Consider the following 23,811-nt stretch of genomic DNA (forward strand, 5'->3'; position numbering starts at 1 on the left):
CCTCCTAGACCTACGAGGTCATAACAGTGATATTTACTGCTGTTATTGCTGATGTTGTTGGGCTGCAGAGAAAACAGTTAAAGCTTCCCTGAGTCTATAGTTAAGAAAAAAAAAACCCAGAAAAACTCTTTTTTCCACATAATATGACTGAATAATGAGCAACAAATCAATTTGCACAGGACTGAAATAACCCTGGGCTCATTCTGCAGTTGGTTTTATGGTAGGTAAACACTACTGTAATCTTTAGTCTGTAATGAGGCCATAAAACTGTAAGGTCTGTTTCGCTCAATGTGCTTCATGCCTTTAAGAAAAGTGCAAGTCAAACAAAACTGCTTCACGGTGACGGTGCAAAGCCTGACATTTCCTCTTAGAGGAAGCCGAGTTTCAGAATGACACATTTCCAGATCACTCGTAACGACTAAAGCTGAGAGATGAGTAACGTAGAGTTTCAGTTAACTAATACACAAAGATTACTGAAAGGGCAAAAGCAGCTTGAAAATAAACCTCTAACTTTTTTTGTGGCACTTTCTGCATAGAGACGACACCAAAACAAACACAAGTCACAAAAAGTGAAAGCGTTCGCAACAAGAGACGTCACGATTTACAGTCCGTCAGAAGAAGATTAGAAAACAGAAACCCTGTCGTTATTTGTACTTAAATGAGTTAGAATTACTTATTTTCTTGCATTTAATTGCTATCAATTAATCCAAGCTAGTTGGAGCTGCATGAGTTTTAAAGTAAGTAAAGCTTTGTGGTGAAACTCGAGTCGATATCGACTAATCACTGATGACATCATGAATAAAACCACAGGAGATGGGAATAAAATGAATGCCACATGAATGAAGCCAAACTCCACAGGTCAGTACAGGGTGATGTGCCCTTTCCAATGAACCCTGGATGGCATTGCTGGCCTCCTGGGAACCAGAGATACAGAGCCTGGAATCTCGCAAATCTGTATCCGACTTAGGCGCACCCTAGGCGGCCGGGCTGAGATGCTCGCCCACAGCAGAGCTCTGGGGGCCAGACAACTTCAGAGCACCGCAACTCGGCATCAATAACAGTAACAGACCTCACTGTGAAAATTACGCAGCGTTAACTTAAAAAACAACGTAAAGCAGGTTAACTTGAAATCTTGAGTTCACAGAACTTCAAATAACAGGTTATGAACTTAAAACACAAATTATTCCTCTGTTAATATTCAGTGAACTCAAAATGCGTAAATCAACCAGCTCACTAACATTTTTAAGTTATAATGTTTTTTATATTACATTGATGAAGAATTTGAGGAAATCTAACACAAACATCGACAGTGTACTGTAGTGGACAGAAATGGGCGGCGCCTCTGATTAGAGAGGAGGATTAAATTTGATATTTGAGTATCTGTGAGAGTTCTTGAGCGGATATCTGGTTAACCACAGCGAAGGGAAAAACAACCCAAAAAAAGAAAGAACTCATCGTTTTGGCTGACTGCACAAAAATGTATCATCACACAGAGGAAGATCAGCAGGTTTTAGTGTTTGATTAGTAAAATAATCAGCATGTTCAGGTGCAGATTTTTTTTATTCATGTGAAGAAACACAACAAATACCTAAACAATGATTTTAATATTTGAATACTGGCACCTCAAACAGCTAATCGAGTACTCAAGTGCCTGTAAACTTCCCCATATAATCATATAGTCTCACTCTGTAGTTCTACAGTTACAGACTGTAGTCCATCTGTTTCTCTGATACTTTGTTACCCTGTTCTTCAGTGGTCAGGACCCCCATGGACCCTCACAGAGCAGGTACTATTTGGGTGGTGGATCATTCTCAGTACTGCAGTAACACTGACGTGGTGGTGGTGTGTTTGTGTGTGTTGTGCTGGTCTGAGTGGATCAGACATAGCAGTGCTGCTGGAGTTTTTAAACACCTCAGTGTCACTGCTGGACTGAGAATAGTCCACCAACCAAAAATATCCAGCCAACAGCGTCCTGTGGGCAGCGTCCTGTGACCACTGATGAAGGACTAGAGGATGACCAGCACAAACTGTGCAGCAGCAGATGAGCTATCGTCTCTGACTTTACATCTACAAGGTGGACTGACAAGGTAGGAGTGTCTAATAGAGTGGACAGTGAGCGGACCAGCGCAACACACACTAACACACTACCTCTCATTAGTTCCAGGTGTTTCTGGTCTGTTCTGTGTGTATTTATGTCCCTGCTGGTCCACTTTAGAGTGACCTGACGTCTTGACCCATACATTATAAACATTATAATCATGTTATCGGCTCTCTACTGCCTGTGTTTTACGCTCAGCTCCTCTGTCTCCGCTGTTCAGGCTCGTCTCCTCTCCTTTCTCTCCACTCTTCCAGCTCTCTGACTGGCTGTTTGAATCACTGAGTTTATCTCTGACCGTCTCACGCTGCAGGACTTGTGAACGTTTCTTCTTTAGCTTCTGTTCGGCGCTGCTGCCATGGTAACGCTGAATGATTGCGCAGTGGGAAAAAAGCACATGAATTCCGATCTGAGCGTCACATTAAGGTCACATGACCACAAATCGGATACGTATCCAATCTGGGACCACATATGAAGTGGTTCAGGTCGGATTTGAAAACATCAGATTTGCGTCTCCACAGCTCTGAAAACATCAGATCTGAGTCACATTGGGGCAAAAAATCGGATCTGCGCCACTTCAGCCTGGTAACGTGAACGCAGCCTGAGTGACTGTTGATGATCCCTGTTCGTTCATATGTTCCTGACCCTCTTTGTACATTTTAATAAAGAGGTGACATTAAAAACGTCCACAGAACGACACACATCACATTTAGGACCTTTTGGTTCACCACAGGTTGTGACAGATTCCTTTTTCCTAATGCAGCAAATCTGTTTAGAGCTGCTAATATGAGGGAGGTGCGACATCACTGCGAGTTCGGGTCTCACCTTGGGGAACTGGTAGGTGATCTGTGGTTCGTACACTCCACTTTTGGTCTTCTTCAGGCTGACCACCACAAGGTACTCGAAGAAGAACTGACCGCTGGCATAGTGCTGGTCTCTGCGCTTCTCCTCCACCGGAGCCAGCTCTGAGCTCAGGGGTGAGTCCGGTTCTTTCGGAGCTCCTGCACAGAGAACATCTATTAGCACTAATACTTGCATTAAACACGTGATATTATTAGTGTTACGCTCCTCATACAAACTCCTCCGTCCATCACAAACGTAGTTAATCAGCCAAGACGTGTTTGGAACGTTGCTTCTTTTGTTTTAGCACTGGAGCTGCGAGGCTAATGTAGCGAAGTAAGCTTATATCCAGATAATTATCATAGTGCTAACTGCATATAACCGTATGACATCATTACCTATAAAACTACCTATGACTGTTAGAGCTGGCCTTCAAAACAAAATGTGAAAACTCTGCCAAAGAAATGAGGGAAGACCCACCACTATTTTACTGCTCATTTTAGCTAGTTCTGCTCATTTCTGCAATGGGATTTCTAGTAGTATGTTAGCGCTAAGCTAACACTGAGGCACATGAACATGTTTTGGCTGTTCCAGATAAAACACGCACATTTGAATCTTGTGAAAGTTGTTTTGTATGTTTTATCTGAATCTTTTAACAGACATCACATATCTGACTCTCTCAGCAAAGAGTCCTGACATAGAGCTGCCGCCACTGTTTTACATTCCTAACAACTAACTGGAACACTGCTACGACTGGTATTCACAGGCAGTGATGTATCTAGACATAAAGACTGAGTCACACTGAATCACTGAATTAGGGGGGATTTTAAAAAATCGGTGGAGTTCCCCTTTAACAGCTCTGTCATGGTTTGAGGCAGTTAGCACCAAGCTAAGCTAATCTAAGCATACTTTGTTAGCCGTGTAGCTCCAGTGCTAAAACTAAGGAAACTAAAGAAGCAAACTTCAGACACCAAACATGTCTCGGCTGATCGGCTACATTTAGCGGGGTGGGAGGGTTGGGGGTCTGACGGGGCGTTCTTTCCTTTAACACCACAAATAAACGCTGCATTACAGCAACAGTCACTGCACACACTGAACACAGCAAACACCAAACTGCACCTACAAAAGCTTTTCTTTAGGTTTCTTTAGGACGCCGCCCCCCCATCCCCCCCATCCCCCCCATCCCCCGGAGCATAAAGCAGACCAGGACAAAAGGAAGCTGGAACACAGGACACAAACACACTCAGTGAAGTCCTGTTCTGGCCTGAATACCGTCACCATGGCAACATTCAACACGCCCCCCAACAAAAGTCAGGAAAGCCACTGCTGCGTTACTGAAGCCACCAGCAGAATCCAGGAGGCTGAACTCTTCTTCTCCATAAACCTCTCAATGGAAATAAATAACACACCAACGATAATAATAATACAAATTCATAAAACTTTATTATAGAAGCGTCCCATCTCTGAGATCTGACAGGCCAGGATAAGAATTTATTTTACAAATTCATATTACAGAAGCAAATCTAATCTTACTTTAGGAATTTTATGTTATCTCCTACAATCCTATCTCAAGTCCAGAAATCCCAAAGTACTCAATCGAGGTCGACAATCAGTTGTTACATCTGTTACTAAGCAACAGACAACACACAAACATAAACGCATATTCAAAATAATGTAAAAAATGTAAGTTAGTTAGCTAAACAGCTACTGATGCAAAAAGATCAAAACTAAAGAGTGATAAACTGTAAGATGTGAACACTGTGAGAGCGCCCCCTGATGTTTATCAGAGCGTCGCCGCTCCGCAGTTTCAGTCTCCATTCCCCAAACGCTTTAGCCGAGCGCGCTAACGTTACTCCTCCTAATAAACAGACACACGTTCAGCTCCGCCTCCTCATTATTCACCACCATCACTGTAATACTTCATCATCAACATTAACACACGAAGGTGATCAGAGGGGCGGTGGAGATCGAGTCTGCAGCGTCTGAGATCTTTAAAACGCAGAGTTAGAAAAGAAAATCATCTCACAGTGAAAGCAGCGTTTTACAGTAGGAATAAATGGAGCTCATTATGCTGGTAGTGAACTATGCTGCTGACTCAGCTGCCTAAAAACCATAGAAACGGACCTTAAACAGAAGTGAGGACCCTGTTGGGGTTCATCCTAAAGTTAGGACAGGATTTAGGAGGTTCAGTCTAGTTAGGATGTTTGTGTGATGCTGTTTTCTTATCTGGAGTTCATGATGAGATTATGAAGGTAGGAACTGTTATTCCGGAATAGATACTGTCCGAAATTCGTCATGTCGTCATGGAGACCAAACAGATCAGGTTTCAGAGGTAAGATGGTTCTGTAATACAGCCTCTGATTGGCTGAGCTATGTTCAAAATTTAAGAGCACATTTACACTGTTTGTACTGAAATGTACCCAGACTAGGGCCATTAATGATTAACTGAGAGTTAATTAACTGACTTTAAATTGAAATTAATTGACTTGAAATTAATTAATCTAACATTTTTCTGTCTTCCATTCAGCTTATTTAAATACTGTTCTTTGTTGAATGTGTCATGCTTTAAAATTCTGCATGGTGCTGTTACTTCTTAGCACAAAACTAATGTTATTCTATTTCTTTTCCTCTTCTTCTTCTTTTACTTCTGCTGGATTTCTGTCAGTTAGCTCTTCCTGTAGGTCTCCATAACAGTGTGCTTGTATACAGCTTTTTGATCAGACAGAGTTTTCATACGGAAACGGAAATGCGTGGGCAAAAGTTTGAGCAATGCTCTTAAATCATGATAAAACAAGTACATGAGCAACATGTGGGGAACCCTAGTAACTTCCTGGCAACATCTTAGCAACCACCTGGAATAATATAGCAAGCATCTAGCAGTACCCTAACAACCACCTGGGATAGCATATTAACTATCTAGCAACACCCTAGCATAGCAACCACCTAGCAACAGTGAAGCAACCACTTTGAACACCATAGCAACCATCTACCAACACCCAAGCAAAAGGTTTAAGCAATCCTCTTATATCGTGATAAAACAAGTACATCAGCAACACCTGGCAACCACCTGGTATACTATAGCAGCCATTTAGAACATCATAGCAACCACCTACCTCGCATGCACCTGGGATACCACAGCAACCACCTACTAACACTCTAGCATGCACCTTGGATACCAAAGCAACCATCTAGGACATCATAGCAACCATCTAGCAACACCTTAGCAACCACTTTGGATAACATAGCAACCACCTAGCAACACCTTAGCAACTACCTAGGATACCACAGCAACCACCTAGCGACACCCTAGCAACCATTGGAAACACCATAGCAACCACCTAGCAACACCTTAGCAACCACCTAGCAACACCTAAGCAACCACCTGGGATATCATACCAACCACCTAGCAACACCCAAGCAAAGACCTGAGATACCATAGCAACCATCTAGCAACACCTTAGCAACCACCTGTGATACCATACCAACCACCTAGCAACACCCAAGCAAAGACCTGAGATAACATAGCAACAATCTAGCAACACTTTATCAACCACTTGGGATACCATAGCTACCACCTAGCAACACCTAAGCAACCACCTGGGATACATACCAACCACCTAGCAACACCCAAGCAAAGACATGAGATACCATAGCAACCATCTAGCAACACTTTAGCAACCACTTGGGATAACATAGCAACCACCTAGCAACACCTAAGCAACCACCTGGGATACCATACCAACCACCAAGCAACACCCAAGCAAAGACCTGAGATACCATAGCAACCATCTAGCAACACCTTAGCAACCACCTAGGAACCGCTTAAGCAGCTCAGTCGCTCTACATTTTCTTCAGGAAATGCACTTTACCGGTTAATCATGCAGCGAGACGCCACACTGCGTTACCAGCACTGCGACACTGAAATATAACTCCACTCTTAATGTACCAACCAAAAAACAGCACCCAGCCGTGTTGCCAGGGGCGACACATCACAGCCAACCATCACTATGGTAACTGCAAAGAGGCGACTGAATCAAAATCGAACTGAAACGCGCGGCGTGGATCAAAAACACCGGAACTCTGAGCAAACAGTGAACTACTGCTTCATCAACACTCCGGCTCACTGTTCGCCTTCATGCACACTACCTGTGTGTACCTGCAGAGCCGCACGGTGCTGAGTGACAGTGTAGAGACTGTAAGCAGCGCGTGATCCTGCCAACAACTACAACTGCGCACACACACACACACACAGGTGTGGGCACTAAGGACGCTGTCACATAAACAGGAAACCGTCTCAGAAAGGATCTTACAAGATTCTCTGAACTGAATCTGCTTATACAACTGTGTACACACACACACACACACACACACACACACACACACACACACACACACACTCACACAGCATTAAAGACACACAAACACACATGAATATATATATATATATATATGTTTTCATACTCTTTGCATGGTGTTAAAATTTGATGAACGGCTGAACAGAAACAGAATCTTTACTTATGCAGCACCTTTCACACGTTAAAACGCTCAAAGGGCTTCACAGTACAGTGAAAGCCACAGAGGAAGAAGAGAAAAACGACAATCAAAACTAAAATAAACAAATAATAAAAACTCAACAAATAAATGCAATCATAGTCAAGGGCATATAAAAATCGCTAAAATTAAAATGAACAAAAGTACAAATAAAAATACAATACAAATACAACTAACAAGAGAGTAAGAGCGACACTCCACTAAAAACGAGGGAAACAATAAAGACCTAGTTAAACGCTGCAGTAAATCTGTTTGATCTGTTTTAAAGTCCCTGACTGAGGGGCCTGACGGATGTTTATCAGTAACGTGTTCTAGATCTTTAGTGAATAAGAACAGAACGCTGGAACGCTGAAGCAGCTCTGGATGATCCTAAAGCTGGATGTGGACGATCGTCTCTCAGCACTCAGAGCTGTATGAAGGTGTTAGAGCAGCAAAACGTTACAGTGATTTTAAAGGCAGTGAAGCTGAAACGGCTCTGATATCAGCCTGTTTTACAGTCTGTCTTAATGTTCTCACTGCTGTGTTTCACACAAGTTCCAGCTTGTCTGTTGATCTTGTAGGAAGTACTACACACTTAAAAGTGATGGTTCTTCAAGGGTTCTTTGGTAGGAAATGGTTCTATATAGAGCCATGAACACTTGAAGAACCCTTTGCATGATTAAATGTTTCTCTGCCTGGTGAATTGGTTCTTCAGACTGATGGACAATGTGTTGAATATGGTTCAAAGGGTTCTGCTATTGTTACGATGTCAAGTTTGTTACAATAGAAGAGCCCTTTTCAAAAAGGTAGTATATAGAACCATATACAGCACATTCAAGTCAATGGAACCAGAGTTTTTCCAAGTAATTTTGGGCCATTTCTTTTGGTCCATTCATCATGAAATTCACACACAATGTAAAGAACAACAGGTACTTTTAAAAGTATAAAAATGGAGATATGAGGTTTTGTTCCAACAGCAGCAATACATTATATATATTTTTAATTTTGTCGATGTCCAAAAAACCCAAGTATCTCAGTATTTTTCCATTTTTATTTTTCTTCATCATCTGAACACAGCGGCTTCCATAATGAATGGACCAATAGAGATGCTCCAAAACTGCTTGGAATAAAGCTTTTTTATATGAACTTACACTGAGAGTAAAGAACATTTCTGCCCTCTGCTGTAACGCTGCCATTTTGGAGACTAGCAAAGCGATTAAATATATATCCTATACATAAACCTTTTCTCTCCAATTTTGTCGTTTTTCAGTTTCTGACATATATTTGAAATTTGAATTCATTTGAATTTAAAAAATGACTGATGCTCTTTACACTGTGTGTAGATTTCATGACGAATGGACTAAAATGGCTTGGAGAAAGTCTGGTTCTATTGACTTACATTATTTTATAAAGTTTTCATTTTGGAGATATACATAAATGCATTATTATGCTGTATAAAGATTAATACTACCTTTATTAGTGAAATAAAAATGTGTTTTTGTCATTATAAATCAGCTAATGTACTTTTCAAAAATTCATTATATCCACAATCGTTACCAAAGGATTCACTTCACAGCACATTGGCATGAAATAGATATGAACGGCGCCCGGTCAAACGGAGACATTGATTTTCTAAGTGAAAGTAAGTTAATCTTCTACAGAGAGAGAGAGAGAGAGAGAGAGAGAGAGAGAGAGAGAGAGAGAGAGAGCACACTTAGATATGACTTTCTGCAAATTTTAGATGTTTTAAAAATATGACAGTACAGTCCACATTTTTCATTTATGTTATTGTTCCTCAATATTTTAAATTGAGCAAATGAACATTAACTGTGCACTAAAATGCGTGTGTTTTCTGTAGAGGAACTTGAGTGTGCATATATATATATATATATATATATATATATATCTGTTACAGATGTTACAGACATATCTGAATTCATGTAACATCTGTAATGTTCCTGTTAAGCTAAATAAAGAACAGTGAACAGTGAACAGTGAACAGTGCCTCCAGTCATTATTTAAGCTAAAGCTGTATGTTTCTTACTGTCTCGGCTCATTTTTCCACGAAATGAGGTCCACATGGTGCTGAGCCTCTTCATCGCTCCTTTATCCTCCTCATCCTCACCTGGCGGCAACATACCTGGAAAGAAAAGCAGTCCGTTCATGAATTATTTCAAACAACACAAATATAGACATTTTATTTACTATCCAGAACCACCAGTGAACCTACACGAGTCTTCTGAGTCTGTATGGAATGTTGATGATGGAAAATAGTGGAAAATCTGAAATAATAAGTTTTCTGTGGGGACTATTTTGCCTCACAGCGCCCTGCATGTATCCCTCCACCATGAATGGAGTTTAAGTTCTCTAAACTATCCTAAAACAGTGTCTCAGTCATCAGGCAGTGAATTCATAACCATTTCATGTAGGAACTTTCTGTGAGGGAGCTTTTAGAGGTGGACGTCTGGTTCCTATCACCACCACTGTGGTGGGGTTCCCCCTTAAGGAACACTGAAAAAGAGCTCGAATGCTGACGGTGCTGAGAGTTTGAGAGAGAAAACGTTTTTTAAAGGCCAGCTTGTTTACAAATCTCAGAAAAACTAAACCTCATGATGCATATATGATGTGCACAAGTTAACAAAAATTCACATTTCATACTGTATTTGCTCTGCGTGCTGAGAAATGAGAAGGAAAACAAAATAAGCTTAATAGAAACATTCATTTGTTGGTTATCTGTAACCTTCACGCTTCTTGCTTTCGCCTAATTATTTAAAGTTAATATAGCCAAGCAGGAGTATCAAGTTTGCAATATAAGATATTGAACATTGTGTTATAATAAATGCAAATATGTCATAATATCTTGTTACAAATTAATGACTTAAAATTTTGAGCACAAAGCTTTAAAACGCAAAAACACCATTGATATAGGCACTAATATACACATCATTAATCAATAAACCAATAACTGTAACACTGCATGAGTGCTATAAATGATAAAATGTAAACATGTAGTAATAAATATGAAATTAAAGACAAATCTTACAGCCGGAGTGATGAAACGCGTTATTTATTTCCTTTACCCTCCACAATGACTGCATAGGAGAGAGTGAGTGAGCGCCGCTCTATAATTCACCTTAATGTGGTGGGAAACTGCAGCTGTGTGTGTGTGTGTGTGTGTGTGTGTGTGTGTGTGTGTGTGTGTGTGTGTGTTCCACAGGAAGCAGCTTTTGTCACACTGCACTGCAGAACCGTACAGACTCACATACCTCAGTCAGGCTCTGTATTTACTAACACACTGTAAATCTCTGAATGCACAACCATTCAGTTCAATCATGAAACGATTCAATGCATCACAATATATAAAATTTCAAAGCCATTAATTTTGATTATGAAACCTTGATTAACCACAATTAACATCCCAAATATCATCATGTTTGGCTTCAGTCACAATGATGAGTCTTCAGGATATGATTCAATGAATTATGAAATTTTAATTTGAATTGATTTGATTCAGTTAAACGATTCAGTGCATCATACGCTTCAAATATAGCTACAATTCGATTATGATTCCTTATAAAAAAAAAGGTTCATTGCATTATAAATCTGAAATTTAAACATGATTAATTCGGTTATGATTCTTACATAAAATTTAAATTTCTTACTATGATTCGACTTATCATGAAAATGCTTTAGGAAACGGTTCAGTGCATCATAAGTGTCAAATATAGCCACAATTCGATTCAGTTACGAAATGGTACAGGACATCTCAAATCTCAAATTTAGCCATGATTCACTCAGTTACGACTTAAGGTTTTTCATAAAATCTAAATTTTCTCTACAAGTCGATTCAGTTACAATGAAGATGCTTTAGGAAATGATTCAGTGCATCGTAAGTGTCAAATTCAGCCAAAATTTGATTCAGATATGATTGTTGACGAAATGATTCAGTGCAACACAGAAGCAAACATTTCACCATGATTTGATTGAATTATGATTCTTTAGAAAGTGAATCAGTGCATCACATAATCTCATATTTAGCCACGGTTTTATTCAATGCTAACTCTCTGAGGAACTTTATGTTATCTTATGTTATGTTAATATATATTATCTTTGTGGTTCAGAATGATGTCTAAAACTACACTGAATACACAAATGTGTCTATTTACATTCAGAAACGTGGTTTCATACAGTATTTAACAGCGTCAGATCCACGAATACAGAGATGTAGCGAAAATTAAAGCATCCTAAATGTAGTTCACCCTCTTTTTAAAGTCGTCACAGATCACAGCCACACAAGATGAGTTAAAAGAAGAAAATCTCGACAGGCTTATTCTGCATTAACACAAGCTTATTCCACTCCTGCTGGACTAAATCATTAAACACACACTTCTAAACACTTATAGATCAATGAATGTTTAGAATGTTTATCACTGTTTTTTTACTCTAGAACAATTGAATTGAAAATATTTGTTTACAAAGATTTTTACAAAGTTCTACAAAAAACTGTTTTTATTCCATTTCTAATCCCTGTTTACAGCAGCTCCGCACACTTAACAAGGGTTCTTCAGTAAAAGCAATGGTTCTATGTAGCACCATTTCATGCTTCAAGTGTTCTTTGCATGATGAAATGGTTCCTCAGATTGAGGGAGAATGTGTTGGTTCCATATAGGACCAAAAAGGGTTCTGCTATTGTAACAAGCTTGACATTGTAACAATGGCAGAACCCTTTTTGGACTTACATAGAACAATGTACAACACAATAGAACCATATACAAATCAATGGAACCAGACTTTTGAGCCGTTTCTTTTGGTCCATTCATCATGAAATTGGCAAACAATGTAAAGATCATCAGGTATTTTTTCAAATTCAGTCAAAATCTGAAAAATGTCAAAATTGGAGATGCGAGGTTTTGCTGCGACAGCAGCGACATGCAGGTCTGATAACACAAACTATACAAACTAAAAAAGGTGTTCAAGGTGAAGCACAGACACCTCGGCTCTCTGTGGTCAACAATAACATTTGATCAGCACTGGTGTGAAACAGACTGAAGGACCGGATTAGACCGACAAGATAACGTTAGCCCTCTGACACGCTCGCCAAGCCTAAAACTAAACAAAGAAATGCTGAACAAACTTACGCATTCCACTCACCGCTCTGTTAATAACACGCTTTAGGAATACGGCTGTATTTGAGCCAATAACAACGTTAAGACTGAAATAATGGAGACTTCAGAGTCGAAGAGTCGACTCCAAGCATTTCCAAGTCATTAGCCTAGAGTCAACCATGACTTCCAGATGCATATTCTACAATGTATCAGACACATTCTACAATGTATCAGACACATATGTATGATCCATATATTATGTATATATGTACAATATTTAAAATTTACATATATGCGCACAACTTGTATGTAAATATATTCCGAAACGTATGCCTGACCCTTAACAAAAGTCTTTAAATACAGTGGAGTAGCCCATTAGCCTGTTAGCCTGTTAGCTCTCACACAAAAGTGAGCTCCCCTGATGAAGAATGTTCACTGCACGAACTAAGCGATGTGGTCACACTGTGAGTGGTGATGTACTGATTTGTATGAATTTTGTCCTCTGTGCATAAACAAAACAGATACACTATATGGCCAAAAGTATGTGGACACCCCTCCTAATTGTTGAGTTCAGCTGTTTCAGACACACTCATTGCTAACAGGTGTATAAAATCAAGCACATAGTCATGCAGTCTCCATAGACAAACACTGGCAGTAGAACAGCTCGCATTGAAGAACAGTTCGCATTGAAGAGCTCAGTGACTTTAAACATGGCTCTGTCGTAGGATGCCACCTCTGACACACGGCAGTTTGTCAGATTTCTGTCCTGCTAGATCTGCCCCAGACAACCGTAAGTGCCTTTGTTGTGAATTGGAAGCAGCTAGGAGCGACAACAGCTCAGCGGTAGACCATGCAAACTCCCAAAGCGAGGCCACTGAGTGCTGAAGCATGTAGTTTGTAAAAATCCTCCTATGCTCTGCTGAATCATCACTACAGAGTTTCAAAATGACTCTGGAAGCAACACCAGCACAAAAACTGGGCATCAGGATCTTCATTAAATGGGTCTCCATGGCTGAGCAGCTGCACACAAGCCTAAGATCACTATGCGCAATGCCAAGCGTCGGCTGGACTCGAGACTAGAGCAGTGGAAATGAATGAGCGATGAATCAGCTTTACTATCTGTCAGTCTGATGATGAATCTGGGTTTGGTGGAGGTCAGGAGAACGTTACCTACCAGAATGCAGAGCCAACAGTACAGTTTGGTGGAGGAGGGATGATGGGCTGGGCTGTTTTTCAGGGTTTGGGCTCTCAGTTCCAGTGAAGGGTGATGTTGATGCTGCAGCACAAAGACATTTTACACATCCATAGAGCTCCATAAAGACATGGAGTTTGGTGTGGAGGAACTGCAGTGGCCCTCACAGAGCCCTGACCTTTTCACTGAATGGACACAAATTCCCACAGACTCTCCAACATCTTGCAAAAAGCTTCCCAGAAGAGTGGAAGCTGTTAGAGCTGCAAAGAGGGACCAACTCCATATTAATGCCTATGGATTTAGACTGGGACGTCCAACAGGCTCATATAGGAGTGATGTCAGCTGTCCACATACTTTTGGCCATGTAGTGTTTCACCGTGTTTTATCCGTGAGAGAGACTGCTTAGCTGTTTAAATACCCAATAAAGTAAAGCTAGTATTTATTGGTCGGTATAAACAGTTTAGTCTCTCTTTAATGATCTCTTATTCGCAGAAATGACGCCGCTCTGCGGGGCGAGTAAACACAGATATGAATCACCTTCAGTGGAAACCTGAACGAGGTGTGAAAACCAAGAATTGACTTAAGTTTTAGGTACTATTTAAACACTTTCACAGCCAAAATAGCCGTAGAAGTTTTTGAACCTCAATGCATATTTGTTTCTGTTTCATATTTAATGTGCAGATGTTTTATATGTTTAATAAATCCAAGTTTATTACCGTGTCATTCGAATTCTCCGTTCCACCTTAAATGGCGCTGCAGCTGCATTCCGGCGCCTGTGGCTGCCAGAAAACTGCAGCGACATTTAAGGTGGAACGGAGAGTTCGAACAACTCGGTTCTAAGTTGACCCAGAGCTCCGTCCGTGTTGACTTTACTCACTTTTCCTGGCCGTTTTCTTCCCTCCTCGAGCTCTACTCCTCAAAATCGTTCCTCCGTTCATGTTTTAAGCTCCGCTTTTCTCCGATCCCGTGTTTATTAGCGCGTTAATATTCCGGCCGTTCAGTCCATCAGATCTGCACCGCGTTCTTCACCGTTTAACCTCTCAGGGTGCAGTTCAGACTGCGGCCAAAAGGGGGCCACTCGCTCAGCTGGAAAATATGCCCCACATGGCCTGAAAGGGTCCAAATCACTGAGCTCCTCTCTTCTGGGTTTAAACCCGTCTGCGCTGCAGCGCTTCAGAGCTGCTGAAACCCCGCGGAGCTCCAACGCGGATGTGTCCGGCTCCTCCTCCTCCTTGGCAAAGAGCCTGAGAGCCAAACACAGCTGAGGTGTTCTGGGTGGACATCCCTACACCAGTGTGACTATCTGTACACCAGGGTGACCAGCCCTGCTCAGGTGTTAAAGGGCCAGTGTGCTGCATTCGCCAGGTTTAAGTCGTCAACGTGTGACGTTTAAAAATAATGAATAAAATGAACAAACAAATAAATAAATAAATAAATAAATAAATCAACCAACCATATTCCAGCCTCTTTTTATCCCGGTTTATGACAGTTTAGCCTGTGATTGATTCGCTTGTGACTGGTTAGTCTGTGACTGGTTAGTCTGTGCTGTGACTGGTTAGGCTGGGCTGTGACTGGTTAGGCTGGGCTGTGACTGGTTAGGCTGGGCTGTGACTGGTTAGTCTGTGACTGGTTAGGCTGGGCTGTTACTGGTTAGTCTGTGACTGGTTAGTCTGTGACTGGCTAGGCTGAGCTGTTACTGGTTAGTCTGTGACTGGTTAGTCTGTGACTGGTTAGGCTGCGCTGTTACTGGTTAGTCTGTGACTGGTTAGGCTGGGCTGTGACTGGTTAGGCTGGGCTGTGACTGGTTAGTCTGTGACTGGTTAGGCTGGGCTGTTACTGGTTAGTCTGTGACTGGTTAGTCTGTGACTGGTTAGGCTGGGCTGTTACTGGTTAGTCTGTGACTGGTTAGGCTGGGCTGTGACTGGTTAGGCTGGGCTGTGACTGGTTAGTCTGTGACTGGTTAGGCTGGGCTGTGACTGGTTAGTCTGTGACTGGTTAGGCTGGGCTGTTACTGGTTAGTCTGTGACTGGCTAGGCTGAGCTGTTACTGGTTAGTCTGTGACTGGTTAGTCTGTGACTGGTTAGGCTGCGCTGTTACTGGTTAGTCTGTGACTGGTTAGGCTGGGCTGTGACTGGTTAGGCTGGGCTGTGACTGGTTAGTCTGTGACTGGTTAGGCTGGGCTGTTACTGGTTAGTCTGTGACTGGTTAGTCTGTGACTGGTTAGGCTGGGCTGTTACTGGTTAGTCTGTGACTGGTTAGGCTGGGCTGTTACTGGTTAGTCTGTGATTAATTAGGTTATGATCTGTTAAATTAGGATTTTTCCTCCTGTGGTTGTTTAGTGTGTGATTGGCTGTCTGTGATTGGTTAGCCTGTTATTGATTAGCCCATGATTTGGTGATGGGTTTCTTCCTGTGATTATTTAGCCTATAATTGACATCATGTGACTGGTTAGCCTGTGATTGGTTCGTATTTAATTAGTAAGCTTATTTTAGATTGGCTAGAATATTTTGGTTAGCTTGTGATTGTTTAGCATATGATTGATTAGCGTGTGGTTGGCTAGTCTGTGATTGGTTAGCCTGTGGCCGGTTAGCGTATGATTAATAAGCCTATGATTTGTTAGCCTGTGATTGGTTAGCTTGTGATTGATTAGCCTGTTGTGGTTAGCCTGTGATTGATTAGCCAGTTGTGGTTAGCCTGTGATCGATTAGCCTATGAAAAGTTAGCCTGTGGTTGATTAGCCTGCTGTGGTTATTGATTAGCCTATGATTGGTTAGCCTGTGATTGATTAGCCTACTGTGGTTATTGATTAGCCTATGATTGGTTAGCCTGTGATTGATTAGCCTACTGTGGTTATTGATTAGCCTATGATTGGTTAGCCTGTGATTGATTAGCCTGCTGTGGTTATTGATTAGCCTATGATTGGTTAGCCTGTGATTGATTAGCCTGCTGTGGTTATTGATTAGCCTATGATTGGTTAGCCTGTGATTGTCTAGAATGTTGTGGTTGGCCTTGGTTAGCTTAGCCTATGATTTGTTAACTTATAAATTTTCTTTGTGTGATTGGTTAGTCTAGGATTGGTTGGCTTATGAGTGGTTAGCCTGTGATTGGTTAACCTTTGACTAGTAAGCCTGTGATTGGTTTTCACCTTCAGTGCACCTCTCATCTTTCTAAACCAGAGCAAACTAGTTAAGCTAGGCAACAAATTCAGTGAGGTCTCCATGAAGCAGGAGCTGCCAGAAAACGACACCCCTGTGCATTTAATAAACAGATGAACACAAAAAATATAACGGCAGTAAAACACAGAACAACAAAAGCAAACCGAAGCGCTGCTGTCTGAGGCCGTTAGCAGCTCGAGGCCTGCTGAGAGCCCAGCTGTGTGCTGTCGTACCTTTGTGTGTTTCATTTCCTCCTGGTTTATCTGCGCTGGGGCTCCGCGCCGTCCCCCTCAGAGCCCTTAGCTGAGTCAGGGTGGAGAGAGAGAAGAAAGTAAATATTAAAGTCTAGTTTGATCTGTATGCCGGTCTGTCTGTCTGTCTGTCTGTCTGTCTGTGTGTCTCTGTGAGCTGTTGGTCAATCTGATGGCCTGTTCTCCTCTCAGTTCTCTTTTCTTTCTCTGTAGCTCTGCCGAACTCACGGAACAGCAGCAGAGCGTAAAGCACAGCACTGTGTCTGCACACACTGCCGATCTGTACAGTGTATTTTGTGCAGGTATTATCTGAATCTTCTTCGTTTATTTTACTCTTTTTTTAATTATATTATTTTTATTACTATGTTTTGCCATTTCTCTCATCGTTTTTACTGTAACTTATTACTTGTGGTTTGTTTGCTGAGAGAAGTTCCTTGTAAGTGACGTCCTTTAAGTGACTGGCCTGTAATAACAGCTCTGATTCTGTGGAATCTGCTGAAGTGCTGCAGGTAAAGACAGACTGAGAGCGCGGAGGCTGTATTTACTGTTACGCTACAATAAAAGTCCTGTTTACTTTACTGTGACAACAATATGCCATAATCATATACACTACAATTCAAAAGTTTGGAATCAATGTTTTCAGTAATATAAATCAAATCTAACTGCAGATAAACGTATAAATGATTGTAATCTGCTTGTCCTGAACAACTTCAGAGCTTTCAGGGAATCAGTAGGAAGCTGTAAATAAAAGTGCTGTACATTAGAAATAAAATGAACATTTAGAATTTCACCAGTTTCACTTCTACTCGATTTCAGTTTAGACTGAATGGGTGGAGCTAAACTGCTGTAGGCTGAATGGGTGGAGCTAAACTGCTGTAGTCTGAATGGGTGGAGCTAAACTGCTGTAGGTTGAATGGGTGGAGCTAAACTGCTGTAGGTTGAATGGGCGTGGCTAAACACCTGTAGGCATGCCAGGCTGGTGTATATTGTTTGTAATACTCACGTCGTCTGCGATTTTCTCTGACGGAGGAGAATAATCTGTCTCTCCTCCGAAAAACATCTGAAGCTTCATCTTCCGATGCCCGTTTAGCTGTAGATCAGAACAAAAGGCCTCAGTTCTATGTATAACATTACATCTGAACATGTATTTTTCATTTTGGGCATAAAAATGTAACTTATTTATCAAAAAATGTTAATAACTACAACTAATAATACTGCTGCTACCACTAATAGTACATAATAACGATTGTCTTCTTCTTACTATTATTATTATTATTATATTTCTACTTAATATAAATGAAATACTTGCTATGTCCTAAATCCTAATATGTGACATCATAGATACATATTTCAGTAAATCTGCATAATTTATGTAAATTTTTGCGCTCACTCTTCAGACGCACGGAGGAGAAACTCCAGCTCCGTCGGGACATCTCGCTCCGCTCTCTCTGCTAAAAACATAAACACAAACATCATCTATCTGATCCACTCAGCCAATTCAGTCTGATTTAAAAGACGAATTTTACCAATAAAACAACCCCGGCTTTTGTGTGTATTTGCCGTTCCACCTTAAATGGTGCATCAGTTACATTCTGGAGCCTCGGGCGTTTAAGGTGGAACGGAAAGTTTGAATAAGAAGCTGGTAAACAGGAACCCGACTTCACCAACATGTTTGAGGCAAGCGTGTGATGATTTAGTCGTCCAGTTAGCACTGTGCTAATTTGTAGGGTATAAGCTAACATAATGTGTTAGCAACGTTAGCCTCGTAGCTCCAGTGCAAAAGCTGAAGAAGCAAACTTCACACAACAAACATGATTGACTACATGTGTGGTACGTGGGGATATTCTGATTTTCTGCTGGACTTTCACCTTAATTTACCACCTTCAGCTGCCGCTATTGATCCCCAACAAACTGGCACCCAAAACCAGACATAACACAGCAAACCCAGTCTGTTTCAGGTCTGATGGTATGTAGTGCCTAGTTTAGCTCTCATGTGTCTCTCCTGTGCAGTGAGAACCAAAGCCTGTGGTCTTTTATGGGGGGGGTGGGGGGGGGCTTCACCATAACCTACATACGAGCTACATGCTACGTGCATTGTCCGAGGAACCAGCATGACCACACTAACCAGTGTGACCTGCTTTCATTTCTCACTTTCCCAGGCGTGAGGCCTGACTTGAGTTAGTAAATATTAGCTGTGCTGTTGACTCTTTGTTTGAGCAGCAGGTCAGAGTCAGTCTGTGCTGGAGTGAATGGAGCTCACTGATATAGACTCCTATAGACTCCAGCAGACTCTTCTAGATCGCTGCACATTACTAAAGACATCTATGGACTTTTACAGACAGCTGTAGACTCCTAGGGACTTCTGTAGACTGCTGTAGACTCCTATGGACTTCTGTAGACTGCTGTAGACTCCTATGGACTTCTGTAGACTGCTGTAGACTCCTACAGATTCATACAGTTATCTGCAAACTGCTAAAGTCTTCTGTACTATAGACTCCTATAAAACTGTAGAGACTGTAGAGACTCTAATAGACATCTACAAGCTTGTATAGATCTTTGTAGACTGCTGTAGACACCCTTAGACTTCTTTAGTCTAGTGTAGGCTCCTATAGACCAATGAAGTCTTCTAAAAACTACTATAGACTCTAATAGACATCTACAAGCTCCTATAGACTTCTGTAGACCACTGAAGACTCCTGTAGACTTCTGTAGTCAAGTGTAGACTTTTTATATAGTCTTTGATGGACTTTTGTAGACTACTACAGATACCTGTATACTTCAGTAGACTGCTGTAAACTCCTATAGATTGCTGCAGTTTCTATAGATGTCTGTCATCTAGTGTAGATGTCTATAGACCAATGTAATCTTCTATAGACTACTGATGACTCATGGGCTCTAGACACATATAGACTTATGTAGAGCAGTGCAAACCTCTATAGACCACTGTACACATTGACTTCTGTAGACTTTTATAGACTACTATAGACTGTATAGATCACTGCAGACTCTATAGACTTCTACAGACTACAGTAGATTCCGATTGACTTCTCTATACTAGTGTAGATTTCTATAGAGTCTTATAGACATCTACAGGCTCCTATAGACTTCTCGAGTAGTGTAGACTTCTGTACACTTCTATAGACTTCTGTAGACTAAAGTAGACTTCTATAGATCTCTGTAAACTATGTTAGACTTCCACATACGTCTATAGACTTTTGTAGACTACTGTTGGCTCATAAAGACCTCTGTAGACTTTGGTAGATGTCTGTACCCTTCTGTATGACACTGTTGACTCCCATACAGTTCTATAGTCTGTTCTATAGGCAGACCAGAAATCACAGCTATGGCCAGCGATAAAAAGTCCATGCTATAATTCTTTATGATTATTTCTGACTCGCAGCTCATTGAAACGAGTGTTTGTAAGCAGAAGAGGAGATATTTTATTATGATTTGGATCTGATGAAAGGTTATTTTTGCGCATCACATTTTGTTACCTTAAATGTAATTCATTCTGCCATTTACGATGTATTTAAATGTGTAAGTATGCAATTATATTAATCTAGCTAAACAAAGGTGATAATTCTTGACTTCAAAGGGAACCAAAAGTGAGCGTGCTCTCGTTTTCCGCTCTGATCAGATGGACGAGCAGACAAAGGAAGTCCTGGGGTTTTGGTTTCGGCAGGTTCTGTAGCGCAGTTGACGGTTGGTGCATGACTGTGCTGCATATATGTATGTCTTGGCAGCGTAACCTTATAGGGCCTTCAGGACTTCCAGGAATACCTGCTGACTTTCATTCCAACAAGCTGATGCACGCGGTGATGAGCGCGGTGATGTTGTTTGGACTGTAGCTGCTCATCGCTGTGTATTACTGCACACACTGACTGTCAACAGTTCAGTTACATCTCAGCTTCTTCTGAAATTTCCAGAGTAATGTTTGAGTTTCAGTTTTAAGTGTCAAGGAAGTAGGAAAAAGGAGTTAGCATAACGCAGCTAATCAGTGCTAGGCAGTGGGGAACCCTCACGACCTTCTAGGTCCTCAGAGAAGGTCCAGTGATTCCTCTTCTCTCCCAGTCAGTCAGGAATCTCTTCTACACTTTTACGCTCGGCCTGGTTAGCCAGCGGTACGATGACACTAGCAGCACAGCAAATTTTACAGAGCTAAAAGTGTTGATTTTTCAGAGGTAAATGTTGCGTTAAGAGTTGAGTCTGGAGTTGTTTTCACACCCAGCGAGTTGATAAAGCTCAGAGAGTTAAGGGGGAGCGTGAAAAAAACTCTTAAGATCGTCTCAGAGAAATAAAGCAGATCTCAGTATCATATTAATGAAGGATCTCTGATTTCTGAGCTGTTTCTCCTGAACCTCCTCAGGAGAAAAGAGGAGATTAACAACAGCATCTCACTGTGAGACGTTCTGGTGATGAAGGAGAAAAGCCTGAGCTCTCCTTCTGCACTGACGGACTGCTGAGAGGGTTCTGTGATCTAGAACAGAGCTGTATAAGAGAACGATGAGATCTCACTCTTTTCTCATGGAGATATTACTCAGCTGAGACTCGGCTGAGATGAGTCAGACACTAAAGAGTTAATCCACATGTGGATATTTAGATCAAAGTGAGAAAATCTGAGTTTTATTTCTCAGGAGCCGAATTTCAGAAACAGGAGAAAACGGCTTCAGTCTCACTCTGATCTCAAACTGGACTGAACCACGTCTAGAAGAAGAACCTGAGATTAGAGGAGATCTCATTTAGAGCATTTCTCTCCTCTGGGAATTAAATTAGCATTTCCATATTTGCATTTGAATATGAAAAACATCTGGGATGTTAAACTCTTTTGGTCCAAAGTTGGTTTAAACACCTGTGTGGTTTTTGGCTTTATTCCCATGGGGGGCTTTTAGCAGATGGTCCTTTAGAAAAGGGGCTAAACAGCATTCTATTAAATATGATTACGATGAGTTACGATGAAGAAAATATGATCTTTAAAAACACTTTGAAAAGCTTTCTAAAGGAAAAAACTTGTGAAGGTTTTTAAGACAAACACTAAGAAGTTCAAAAGAATGGTCCTTGTTCTCCAGTATCTTCCTCAGTTTGTTCTGAAGTGTGTCCTTGAGAAAGGTCCTAAAAAAGTCTGCGTCAGATTCATGACGTGTTCTTAAAGCGCAGAACTGTTCTCACCTTCGTGCTCTCGAGTGTGTAGATTCTGTTCTTACCTAAGAACAAACCCCACATAAGAGAACACTGGTGAGTCAGAACTGCGTAAGTGGGCTTAAGAAGAAATTTCTTCTTAGGAACGGTTGGAGAACGAGGCCCAATGTTCTTAAATGCAGTTCTGGAAAAAAATTAAGAAGTTCTCAAATATTCTCTAAATTAGTTCCTTAAGATTTTCCTCAGAAAGTCTTCATGTAGGCTGTGTTGCATTTTACAGCGTAACATAAACGTCATGAGACACATTTTTAATTTGTATTAACCGTTATTTCTGTTATTTAATACACAAAATGGAGGAAAAACATCAAATCAAGCATTTAAAACATTTTAGCAAACGAGATCTGGAGGTGATGGAGGAAGAAACAGCCAACAGGAAAACATCTCCTTAGAAAGTTTGATAATCATGTCGGAAAGCGAGAGACGAGGATGAGGAGCAGAGTCAGTTTTTTGAAGAATAACAACTTTTTTCTTAAGAATGAAGTTCAGAAAAACACACATTCAGGAAGATTTTCTTTCTGAGGACACTGTGGTGAACCGGGCCGCTGGGCTCTGTCCAGTGTGGCTGCGTTTGAGCTCTAATGGGCTCCTCTGGGTTTCACAGTGATGTGTATGAGCTGTTGTGTGTTCCTCGCTGTGTTTGCCGTGTAGGACGTGGTGGATGGAGTTTATGGAGGTTATATATAGCTGCAGTGCTCCCTGCGGAGCTGAACCCCACTCAGCTGAGGGTCTTCCTGTTACCCGAGAGAAACTCGACCCGCTGTGTGGGAATCTCACCAGGATGGGAGCGTTTCTCTAACTTCACTCTGAAGAATAAAGCTTCCTAAATAAAGAGCTTCAATTCGCTTAGTCTTACACTGCACAGAGGTTCTTTAAACTTTAGAAACGTTCTGCACACACATCCCCTCCACTGAGAGGTTCCTCACAGAGAAACTGCACTAAAGTGAAGGTTTGGGTTCTGTGTCAACGTCTTGCTCAGGTTAAAGTGTGGAGCCAAAAATGTACCAGAGTCAAAAAACACACTGAAGTATGTAAAAAGCATCTTATCTCCAATTAGGAAATCTTAACCTACTCAATCAAAGTCGACAATCAGCTGTCATGTCTGTTTCCTAGCAACCAACCATAAACACACAGCTGAAACGTAAACATGTCATCAGAATAACGTTAAAAAGGTGATTTAAGCTGCTGTTACTGACGTAAAAAAAGGTCAAAACTATACTAAAGAGTGATAAACTGTAAGTTGTGAATACTGTGAGAGCGCCCCCTGCTGTTTATCAGAGCGTCGCCGCTCCCCAGTTTCAGTCTCCATTTCCCAAACGCTTTAGCCGAGCGCGCTAACGTTACTCCTCCTAATAAACAGACACACGTTCAGCTCCGTCTCCTCATTATTCACCACCATCACTGTAATATTTCATCATCAACATTAACACACGAAGGTGATCAGAGGGGC

General features: G+C 41.2%; 1 protein-coding gene across 1 annotated transcript in view; it reads right to left on the reverse strand.

Moving 5' to 3' along the window:
- The window catches only part of dennd2da (DENN/MADD domain containing 2Da), a 48,087-nt gene that overhangs the window by 13,835 nt on the left and 10,441 nt on the right, over positions 1-23,811 (reverse strand). The window contains exons 2-6 of the mRNA XM_036579665.1: positions 18,559-18,619; positions 18,172-18,258; positions 17,151-17,220; positions 9,510-9,605; positions 2,921-3,096 (exon numbers count right to left, since the gene is read on the reverse strand). Coding sequence (XP_036435558.1) covers positions 2,921-3,096; positions 9,510-9,605; positions 17,151-17,220; positions 18,172-18,240 — 411 coding nt within the window. The 5' untranslated portion in view covers positions 18,241-18,258; positions 18,559-18,619. The remainder of the gene's footprint in view (positions 1-2,920; positions 3,097-9,509; positions 9,606-17,150; positions 17,221-18,171; positions 18,259-18,558; positions 18,620-23,811) is intronic.

This window comes from Colossoma macropomum, unplaced genomic scaffold, assembly GCF_904425465.1.
Source record: "Colossoma macropomum unplaced genomic scaffold, Colossoma_macropomum, whole genome shotgun sequence".
NCBI classification, from domain to species: domain Eukaryota; kingdom Metazoa; phylum Chordata; class Actinopteri; order Characiformes; family Serrasalmidae; genus Colossoma; species Colossoma macropomum.